The sequence below is a fragment of the Cebus imitator genome, unplaced genomic scaffold (assembly GCF_001604975.1).
Source record: "Cebus imitator isolate Cc_AM_T3 unplaced genomic scaffold, Cebus_imitator-1.0 Scaffold44, whole genome shotgun sequence".
NCBI classification, from domain to species: domain Eukaryota; kingdom Metazoa; phylum Chordata; class Mammalia; order Primates; family Cebidae; genus Cebus; species Cebus imitator.
Genome location: NW_016107359.1, coordinates 5,802,710 through 5,814,446, shown reverse-complemented (window position 1 = coordinate 5,814,446; position 11,737 = coordinate 5,802,710). Strand labels below are relative to the sequence as shown.

At 42.9% G+C, this 11,737-nt stretch overlaps 1 protein-coding gene across 5 annotated transcripts in view; it reads right to left on the bottom strand.

Moving 5' to 3' along the window:
* Positions 1–9,383: 9,383 nt before the first annotated feature.
* DROSHA (drosha ribonuclease III) overlaps positions 9,384–11,737 on the bottom strand; it is a 140,076-nt gene continuing 137,722 nt past the window's right edge. For 3 of the 5 annotated variants that reach the window (XM_017526833.2, XM_037737875.1, XM_037737876.1), the window contains one exon: positions 9,384–9,797. In XM_017526833.2, the coding sequence (XP_017382322.1) occupies positions 9,667–9,797 (131 nt within the window). In that variant the 3' untranslated portion in view covers positions 9,384–9,666. The remainder of the gene's footprint in view (positions 9,798–11,737) is intronic. The other 2 variants (XM_017526834.2, XM_017526835.2) reach the window with 1 other exon arrangement.

Below are 11,737 nucleotides of genomic sequence, written 5' to 3'. Positions count from 1 at the left end.
TCTCTCTCTCTCTCTCTCTCTCTCTCTCTCTCCTCTCTTTCTCTCTTTCTCTCTTTCCCTCTTTCCACTCTCACTCTGTCACCCAGGCTGGAGTGCAATGGCTCACTGCAACTTCCGCCTCCCAGGTTCAAGTGATTCACCTCCCTCAGCCTCCCAAGTAGCTAGGACTATAGGCAAGTGCAACCACGCCTGGTTAATTTTTTGCATTTTTTGGTAGAGACAGGGTTTCACTGTGTTAGCCAGGATGGTCTCGATCTCTCATGATCTGCCCACCTTGGCCTCCCAAGGTGCTGTGATGCCCGGTGTGAGCCACTGCACCGGGCCGTGTTTTGTTTTCTAACTAGAGAGCTCCTTAGGGAAAAGGACTCTGCTTTTTACCTTCCACACCCAGGATATAGTAGATGTTACAAATACTGATAAAATAAATCTCAGAATGCAGCACATCCTCAAAACCCCTAATTCATAAGAATTTATTTTATATCAGAGTTTTTACATTTTAAATTTTCTTTTAATCTAAGAGTAGGGGCATTTCTGAACCATAAGGGAACAAGTCAACATTAAGGAACTGTGTTAGTCCATTCTCGCACTGTTACAGAGAAATACCTGAAACTAAGTAATTTATAAAGAAAAGAGATTTCGTTGGTACACAGTTCCTCAGGCTGTACAGGAAGCATGATGCATCTGCTCAGCCTCTGGGGAGGCCTCAGGAAACTTTCAGTCATGGTAGAAGGCAAAGGGGCAGTGAGGTGTCTCATATGAAGCAAACAGGAGGATGGAGGAAGTACTGCATATTTTTTAATGATACCTTGTGAGAACTCACTATCATGGGAACAGCACCAAGAGGGTGATGGTAAAGCTTTCAGAGAAATCCACCCTGTATTAGTCCATTCCTGCATTGCTATCAAGAAATACCAGAGACTGGGTGGTTTATAAAGAAACGAGGTTTAATTGGCTCACAGCCTACAGGCTGTACAGGAAGCAAGGCAGCATCAGCTTCCGGAAAGGCTTCAGGGAGCTTTTACTCATGGTAGAAGGAAAAGCAAAAGCCAGCACTGCACGTGGCAGAGCAGGAGGAAGAGGGAGAGGGGGGCAGTGCTACTCACTTTTGAAAAACTGCAGGGAGAACTCACTATCATGAGAACAGTCCCAAGAGTATGGTGCTGAACCATGAGAACCCCACCCTCATGATTCAGTCACCTCCCATCATGCCCCACCTCCAACGCTGAGGGTTACAATTCAACATGAGATTTTTGTGGGGTGGGAACACAGATCTAAACCATATCACACTCCCATGATCAACCACTTCCCAGTAGGCCCCATCTCCAACACTGGGGACACAGATCCAACACAGACAATTCCACCCCAGCACTTCAAATCTCATGTCCTTCTCAAATGGCAAAACTAAGTCCCCGAAGGTCTTAACTCATTTCAGCATTAACTAAAAAGTCCAAAATCCAAAGTCTTATCTGAAACAAGACTAGTCTTTTCCACCTATGACTCTGTAAAATAAAGAACAAGGCACAGTGGCTCATGCCTGTAATCCTAGCACTTTGAGAGCCCAAGGCAGGCAGATCCCAAGATCAGGAGTTTGAGACTAGTCTGGCCAATATAGCGAAACCGCTTCTCTACTAAAAATACAAAAAAAAATAGCTGGGCATGGTGGCAGGTGCCTATAGTCCCAGTTACTCAGGAGGCTGAGGCAGGAGAATTGCTTGAACCTGGGAGGCAGAGGTTGTGGTGAGCTGAGGTCATCCCACTGCACTCCAGCCTGGGCAACAGAGAAGACTTTGTCCCAAAAAAAAAAAATTTTGTTACTCCCACAATACAATGGGGGTATAGGTGTTAGGTAAACACTCCCATTCCAAAAGGCAGAAATTGGCCAAAAGAAAGAGTCTACAGGCCCCATGCAAGGTAGCAGGGCAGTCATTAAATCTTAAAGCTCCAAAATAATCTCCTTTGATTCCATGTCTCAATTCCAGGCTGCACTTGTGCAAGGTGTGGGCTCCCAAGGCCTTGGGAAGCTCCACCCCGTGGCTTCTCAGTGTTCAGCTCCTGCAGATGCTCTCACAGGTTGTAGTTGAGTGTCTTCAGCTTTTCTATGTGCAGGGTGCAAGCTGCTGGTGGTTCTACCATTCTGGGGTCTGGAGGATGGTGACCCTCTTCGCATGGCTCCACTAGGCAGTGCTCCATGGGGACTGTGTGTGGGAGCTCCAACCTGCCTTTCCCCTCCATACTGCCCTAGCAGAGGTTCTCCATCACAGCTCTGCCCCTGTAACAGGCTTCTGCCTGGACATCCAGCCTTTTCTATCCATACTCTAAAATCTGAGTGAAGGTTCCCAACACTCAATTCTTGTATTCTGTGCATCTGCAGGCTTAACACCAAATGGAAGCTGCCAAGGCTTATGGCTTGCACCCTCTGAAGCAGTAGCCCAAGGTATACCTGGGCCCCTTTTAGCTACCAGTGGAGCTGGAGCAATTGGGATGCAGGAAGCTGTGTCCCAAAGCTGTGCAGGGCAGTAGGGCCCTGGGTGTGGCCTATGAAACTATTCTTCCCTCCTAAGCCTCTGGGCTTGTGTTGGGAGAGGCTGCCAGGAAGTTCTCTGAAATGCCTTTGAGGCCTTCCCCCCACCCCCCTGCCTCCATTGTCTTGGCTATGAGCACTTGGCTCCTTTTTACTTATGCAAATTTCTACAGCTGGCCTGAATTGCTCCCCTGAAAATGAGCTTTTCTTTTCTATCACATAGGCTGTCAAATTTTCTGAACTTTTACACTCTGCTTTCCTTTTAAGTTCCAACTTCAGGTCATTTCTTTGCTCATGTCTATGAGCATAAGCCATCAGAAGCAGCCAGACCACCTCTTGAATGCTTTGCTGCTTAGAAATTTCTTCTACCAGGTACCCTAAATCATCACCATCAAGTTCAAAATTTCACAGGTCCCTAGGGTAGGGGCAAAATGCAACCAAGTTCTTTCCTGGGGCATAACAAAAGTGACCTTTGCTCTGGTTCCCAATAAGTTCCACATTTCCATCTGAGACCTCCTCAACCTGGCCTTCACTGTCCCATATCACTATCAGCATTTTGGTCACAACCATTCAACTAGTCTCTAGGAAATTTCAAACTTTCCCTCATCTTCCTATCTTTCTAAGCCCTCCAGACTCTTCCAACCTCTGCCTGTTACCTGGTTCCATAGTTGCTTCCACATTTTCTGGTATTTTTATAGCAATACCCCACGTCTGGTACCAATTTTCTTTATTAGGCTGTTCTTGCACTGCTATAAGGAAATACCTGAGACTGGGAAATTTATTTTTTAAAAAGAGAGAGAGAGGTTTAATTGGCTCACAGTTCCACAGGCTGTACAGAAAGCATGATGCTGGCATCTGCTTGGCTTCTGGGAAGGACTCAAGAAGACTTACAATCATGGTGGAAGGCAAAGGGGAAGTGAGGCATCTCGCATGTGGGGGCAAGAGCAAGACAGTATGAGAGGGGAGGTACTACACTCCTTTAAACAACTAGATCTTGTAAGAACTCACTATCACATGAACAGCACCAAAGAGATGGTGCCAAGCCATTCATAAGAAATCCACCCCAACCATCAAACCACCTCCCACCGGGCCCCACCTCCAACCCTGGGGACTACAATTCAACATGAGATTTGGTGAGAACACAATCCAAACCACATCAGAACCATATCAGCATTGGTTTGGAATAGCATTCAGGAACAGGTGAGAAAACATACTCATCTGGTTGGACTGGCAAATATTTCATTAGGGTTGTTAAGCACCTTCCTCAAACGGTGGCATCAGTTAGGGTAACACTAGCTGCTATAACAGAGAAAGCCCCAAACTGCAGTGGCTTAACATATAGATACTTGTTTCTCACAGAGTCTAAGCAGGATCCCCCTATCAACAGAGGGGAAGGGGTGGGGCGGGATATGAGTGGGAGACCACTCCATGCAGCCATTAGTGTGCTCACTGATGGTGGCTGTAAAGGCTACCCTCCCTGGATATCGAGATCTAGCCAGTAAACCAGGACAAAAGGAGAAATAAATAGCAAACCTGCTTCTTAACACTACAGCCTCGGTTCTTTACATTCCTTGAGTGGGAGCTAGTCACTCAGCCTCAATGAAATGCAAAGATACTAAAATGTGGTCTCCAGTCGGGCAGTTGAGTTCCAACAATAATTTTATAAGGGGAAGAAAAAGCTTTGGGGGTCAAGTAACCATCTCCTGCACAGGTTGTTCTCTTAAGTGTTCTGATATTTATAAGTAATATCATAATACCTAATATGCTTATCTTTATTTCATCTTTCATGAGATAATAAGTCTGGTGAAGAATTTTTGGGCTGGTAGCTATAAGGAATATTTCCGCAAGGCTTCTGTAAATATGTCTTTACTCCCAGTTCAGAACAATTACCTGAGGAATTCCTAAGGGGTCTTCATTTTGTACAAAGCAGTTGTAATTTCACAAAAACTTCACAAATTTATGAAACAAGATGGAAATAATTCTTTAAAAGCCTACTGGTTTAAGAAAATCTTAGCTAGCGATGAAATAGTTCAAAGGAGAGTTGAGTTCCTTCACCAGTATAAATTTATCTAATGTATGAAACCTAGTTTCAAAGCAATACATCATTGAAATGGTTTTCTGTCTTCAGCCTGGAAAAACAATGCTCTCCCTCGTAGAAGTCCATACGCCACTAATTTTTCTGTGTCTGTTTCCAATCTGTACTTCAGCCCAAGCATCTTTGTTGAGCTATAAAACCATATAAGTAACTGCTTCCTCAGCATCTCCACAGAGGCATTCTACAGGTCCCTCAAGTTCAACAGAGACAACTAGACACTTTTTTAAATTTTTTAAAAAAATTTATTATATTATTATTATTATACTTTAAGTTCTGAGATACATGTGCAGAACGTGCTTTGTTACATAGGCATACATGTTTCATGGTGGTTTGCTGCACCCATCAACCTGTCATCTACATTAGGTGTTTCTCCTAATGCTATCCCTCTCCTACCCCCCCACCCTCTGACAGGTCCTGGTGTGTGATGTTCCCCTCCCTGTGTCCATGTGTTCTCATTGTTCAACTCCCACTTATGAGTGAGAACATGTGGTAAACAGCGTACTTTCTGATTCTTTGTTTTGTTTTGTTTTTTGAGATGGAGTTTCACTCGTTGCCCAGGCTGGAGTGCAATGGCATGATCTCTGCTCACTGCAACCTCTGCCTCCCAGGTTCAAGTGATTCTCCAACCTCAGTCTCTCAAGTAGCTGGGATTACAGGCATGCACCACCACACCCGGCTAATTTTGTATTTTTAGTAGAGATGGGTTTTCACCATGTTGGTCAGGTTGGTCTCGAACTCCTGACCTCTGATAATCCACCCTCCTTGGCCTCCCCAATTGCTGGGATTACAGGCATGAGCCACTTCGCCCAGCCTAACCCTGCTTTTCTGGTTTGTATCTTGATTGCACAAAAACTGGCCTGGTGCTCTCTCGCTTCCTTTCTCCTACCCTAGTGGTTCTTGACCAGGGATGATTTTGCCCCCAGGGGATATTTGGCAATGTTGGGAGACATTTTCAGTTGTCACATCCAGGGGAAGGGGTGCTACTAGCACCTTGTGGGCAGAGGCCAGGGATTTAGCTAAACACCTGACAATGCACAAGACAGTCCCCCCACCCCAACAAAGAATTATTGGGCCCCAAAGGTCAACAGTATTAAGATTGAGACACCCTGCCTTACCCCGTATCCTGTAGGTTTTTCTCTCCTGGGTATCTTGAATCTGTTCCATTCCAGCATCCATATTTCCGGTGCCTGGTTTCTGACCTTCATCACATCTTTTCATGGAACATCATAATAGTTTTGCTACGATCTAAATGTTGGTATCCCGCCACACTCCACATTCCTATGTTGAAAACCTAATCACTGATGTGACATTAGGTGAGGCTTTTTGGTATGTGATTAGGTCAAGAGGACAGAGCCTTTCACAGAGATTCATGCTCTTATAAAAGGTCCAGAGGGCCACCTTGCCCCTTCTACCATGGCAAAACGTGGGCCTTCACCAGACAGCAAATCTGCAGGCATCTTGAAATTGGACTTCTCAGCCTCCAGAACTGTGAGCAATACATTTCCCGTTTGTAAGTCACTGTGTTTATGGTGTCAGTATTTAGTGACAGCAGCACAAATGGACTAGGGCTCCTAACCCATTTTTTGGCCTCTCAATCCTGTAGCTTCCTTGGAAGAGCATGGCCTTCCCTACTGTGCAAAGTCCCTCTCATCATGGAGCTTCAGTGAACTCCTTAAGTATTAACTCCTCTGTGAAGCCCTCCCTTCCTGGGCCACTCTCCCTTCTTTCCTTCCCTGCTTGGAAGCCCTTTGTCTGCACACACATCATCACTTGTCTCCCCAGCCAGACCCCAAGTGACTTGTGGGGAGAAACCTTCATATTCAGCCTCTGTGACCAACAGCACTTAACACTCAGTTGAGTGAACAGTTGAACACACACTCTTGCTGACTCTTTTAATCAAACTGGAACATGTGAGGACATTGGGTTGGGTCGGGGGTGGGGCTGGAATCTGGTCACAGGGGCCTGCTAAGTTGGTCTCTGTGTCTAGTTACAGAATTTGGTATGTGTCTCACGGTTGCTCTGTAGAGCCCTGAAAGCTAAGCTGCCCTGAGGATGTGTGGCGGCTCCACTACGAGAGGTACTCAAGTGTTTTATGGACTTGACTTCTCCAGGTTTCAAGAGCCATTAATATGGACAGAGAACTTGAAAAGGGCCAAAGCGCTGCAGAGAGGAAAAGTCAAGGTCCAACAGAAATTCCTGAAAAGCATATTGGCTTTGACATTATTTTTATGCAATTTAAGAGCAGTAAAAGTGCTTATTTAAAAAAAACTTCAACTGCTTCTTGCTTTTGCTCCTAACGTCTTCAAGGCCACCAGCATTCTTTTCCTTCCAGTCCTGATGACTGCCGCTCATATAACTTAAATAAAATGCTCAGGAGTGAACCCAATAGAGTGGTAGATGTACCAAAACCAGTGTGGCTCAGACATGAGCTCTCTTGGCTGGGCACAGTGGCTTATGCCTATAATCCCAGCACTGTGGGAGGCCGAGGAGGGTGGATCGCTTGAGGCCAGGAGTTCGAGGCCAGCCTGGCCAACATGGTGAAACCCTACCTCTACTAAAAATACAAAAATTATCTGGGCATGGTAATGTGCACCTGGAATCCCAGGTACTCAGGAAGCTGAGGAAGGAGAATTGCTTGAACCCAGAAGGCGAAGTTTGCAGTGAGCTGAGATGGTGCCACTGCAATCCAGACTGGGTGACAGAGAGAGACTCTGTCTCAAAAAAAGAAAGAAAGAAATAAGCTCTCTTTTCCCTCCCCAGTACTGCCCAGTTGTCTCCTGGCATTGCTGGTTGGGAGGAAGGGCATCAGGACAAGCTTTTCTTAAAGGCACCACCTCACATTTTTATGATTTAGCAAATGAAGACATCCTAGAATTGTATCTCTCTCTCCAGTGTGTGTGTGTGTGTGTGTGTGTGTGTGTGTGCACGCGTGCGCACGCATGCACACCTTCAGAAAGGCATGTGGCAGCACTGTTCATGGCAATAAATTGCTTACAACCTACACATCTTTGATGAGATTGGTTAATTCTAGTATATCTAAAACTGGCATATAAGATGCACATTACTATGTAGCCACCGACAACTGTATTATGTAAATGTGAATTCAACACTGAAAGGTCATGAATATGACCTTAAATAATATATCATGAATATAATATATTCATGATATATTATTTTTAAAAGATAGAAAGGCTATGGAAACCATATGTATGGTATCCTGTTGTTAAAACACATAAGTGCATGTATATATTTAAGCACAGAGACAGTCTGACAGGACATAAAAATTCTCTGGGTGATGGAATCATGAGTGATTTATCTTTCTGCTTATGCTTTCTACTTTTTCCATAATATTTTCTAAGCAACATTTGTTTTTTTCTCCTGCTAATAAAAGTAATTTTCATTTTTGTTGTTGTAGTTAAGACTGAGTCTTGGTCTATCGCTCAGGCTGGAGTGCAGTGGCGCAATCTCGGCTCACTGCAACCTCCACCTCCTGGGTTCAACCAATTCTCCTGCCTCAGCCTCCTGAGTAGCTGTGATTGTAGGCACCCACTACCACGCCCAGCTAATTTTTGTATTTTTAGTAGAGATGGGGTTTCACCATGTTGGCCAGGCTGATCTCGAACTCCTGACCTAAAGTGATCCACCCGCCTCGGCCTCCCAATGACCTGGGATTACAGGTGTGAGCCACTGCACCCAGCCCATTTTTCAAATTTTTGACAATACATATGTAACATTTAAAATACAAGAATCATTTTATGAAAGTAACTGAAAGAATTTCTATGGTGGGTGTAGAAGGAAGGGCATCTATTTTTATTTAGAGAGATCATGTGTGCAACTGAAACACTCACAGACACCTGAGTGGTTCACTTCCTCTCCTCTTTCCTATCTTAACTGATACCCTTTCAGGTAGTTTTCAACCACCTCATTGAAAACTACCCACCACAAGTCCCTGCTTGATTTCTTGCCAGTGGGCTCTTCGTCTATCGTGGGTATTCCTGCACTAGCACCCAAGCTCCTCGAGGACCAGGGGAGTTTGTTCTGTTCACTGCTACAGCCCCAGAGACTAGAACAGCATGATGCAAAGGAAGCACTCACTATATATTTGCTGAAATGATGAATGAAATATATTTGTTTTACAAAGAAGTTTTGCCTTTATTAATAAGAAACCAGTGATGTTCAGTTTAAATGACTTTTTAAAATATGTCATGTCTTTTAATGTCATGTTAGCCTTTTACTGCAGGGCCCACTTAGAGGTACTGATAAAAGCTGTAAACCCTCCTCCTTCCCCGGGCCCTCTCAAATCTCAAACACACACAGAAAATTGAATATAGTATTGGGAGGTTTTGACTTCCCTGAAGTCTGTTCACTAACTTCTTAAAGGTTCCACTAACCCCAAGGTGAGAGCACTTGGTTTAAAGTGTGGCCTGGCTTAGAATCATGATTTCTCTCCTATTCTAACGATTTGAAGAATCGATGTGACTTGAGTATCAGTCTTTCCCCTTCTCTTATTAGCCAATTAATTGTTAAGCGGATTCCTTCTACAAAACTCTCACTGCTTAGGGAGAGGTAAGTTCAATATTTGCAGCTGATAACTTGATAAACAGCCACCAGATGAAAGTTGAAAATCTGCTTAGAAATAAAGAGATTTAAAAAAGTATAGATGTTACTAGAGTGTAGTCAAAATGTCTAGTAAAGTCAATTTTTTGTCAATTGAAGGTCTAGGGTCACAACTGGCAACAGAGGTAGAAAAACAGGATCTATTCCACATAGAATATGCTTCTTGAATTTTATTATTTAAAGAGCAAAATAAAAGGAAATAATGCACATTCACGAAAGTGGTTTTCCATTAAATAGATGAAAAATCTAATACTTCGTAATAAAGAACATCCAGCTAAAAACAGATCAGTAAAACAACAACAGCTATTTGACTCTGCATTTTATTTCAGTGAGAACACTTCATTCATTGTCTATAGGAAAACTGGGCTAGGTCTCAACAGACAACAGTCACAGTTACTGGGCAAGTAAATACTCCACGCTTGTGTGCCCTCCTTTATTTCTTTATGTCTTCAGTCTCTTCTGGCTCTCTCTCTTGATGCTCTCTTTCCCACCTCATTTCTTTTAACTCTTGTCTGTACTTCCGTTCGATGAACCGCTTCTGATGGGCCATCTGGGGAAAATTATCTGACACAAGGAGATAAATTTTATACTTAATAAAGGATAGCCACTAGAACAAAGAATGATGCAACTAAACAGACACACAAACATACATGCATATGAAATATCCATAAGTGTATTTTGTAAGGCACAAGAAAGAAAATTGTTTTCTTCCTTTATGCTTTCATCACTCAAAAACATATTGGAAGTCTGGATGAGCACTCCTGATTGTAAATTTCAATATCTGATGTGAACTTGGGTATAACAGGTAACAAACATACAGAAATGTCAAAACACAGACGTGTGGCTTGGGAATGGTACCAAGCAGGTGCTTTGGCATCAGTCTCCTGGCAACAGGTGACTTTCGGGGAGAGATGAAGGGATACAGCAAAATGGAGTCACAGTTTTTGAAAAGCTGAAACTAAAAACTTCAAACAAATGATATCATCACACCATTATTTACCAAGAATTAAAGTTTCAGAAAAGAGCAAAGAAAGATCAGGTGGACAAAAAGAGGCCACTTTCTAAGTCATTATGTCTGATAATTAATTTTTAAGTTTGCGATGACAGGCCCAAAGCTGTATTTTCAAAAGTAACTCAAGTAGAAAACTTAGTTGGTTGACGCAGACACATAACATCATGTTTTAAACACATGAAGAATCTAAGATGTGGGAGAGCATGGCATCCCTGGAGGCAAATTCATTGATTTGCTTTAAGGATGATGAGTAATGAAGTGGACCTACATATACAGCAGTCCCCATATACAGCAGTCCCCTCATCAATGATCTCACTCTCCATGGTTTCATTTACCTGTGATCAACCATGGGCCAAAAATAGGTGAGTAACATACAGTAAGACATTCTGAGAGAGAGAGCAGGAGACAGCAGGCACAGCATACAATCAAGGGTACATGGCACACAACTTTTATTACAATATGTTTTTATTGTTCCATTTATTTAGTTATTAATCTGTTCCTGTGCCTAATTTATAAATTTCATCTTTCAATTACATTTTGCATGTGTAAGAAAAGTACAGTCTATATAATATTCCATTTTATCTGCAGTTTTAGGCATCAACTGGGGTCAGGTATCCCCCATGGATAAGGGGAGATGACTGTATAATACATCCTAAATTCTTTTTTCCCTCTTAATTATATAGTATACCATCCTCACACCAGATTAAAGAAGGAACAGGGTAGTAGGAAAAGAATCTGAAAGACAGGTGGGGAATCAGCAAAGACCCTGGTACGTCTCAGAGTCAGAGACTGGTCGATTGATTATTTATTTATTTAGAGATCGACTCTCACTCTGTCACCCTGGCTGGAGTGCTGTGGTGCGATCTCAGCTCACTGCAGCCTCTGCCTCCCAGGTTCAAGTGATTCTCTGCCTCAGCCTCCTGAGTAGCTGGGATTATAGGTGCGTGCCACCACACCCAGCTAATTTTGTATTTTTAGCAGAGATGGTGTTTCGCCATGTTGGCCAGGCTGGTCTCAAACTCCTGGCCTCAGGTGATTCTCCTGCCTTGGCCTCCCAAAGTGCTGTGATTACAGATGTGAGCCACTGCACCCAGCCCAGAGAAAAGAGAAATATGATATCTGTATTTTGGAAATAAAACAGTAACAAAATCCTATTCCAAAACTGATCAAATTGATTCTTTATGTAAGTTTCAAATATAAGTACTTTAAAAAAAATAAATCCCACGAAGTTAGCTGTAAAGCAAGTTTCTACAAAATGAACTCTATTCCGTCAGTAAACTCTACGATAAAATCAAATTTGCATTTGAAAAACACAACTCAGATTTAACTATTGATAAAACTTTTAAAATATATCCTTATAGCCTTTTTCCTATGAAGTTATACTACATATATATGCAATGTAAATTTGTGTATATACATATATACATGTATGTGTGTATATGTGTGTGTATATGCCTGTATTCACACACACGTATATATACATACAGGTACT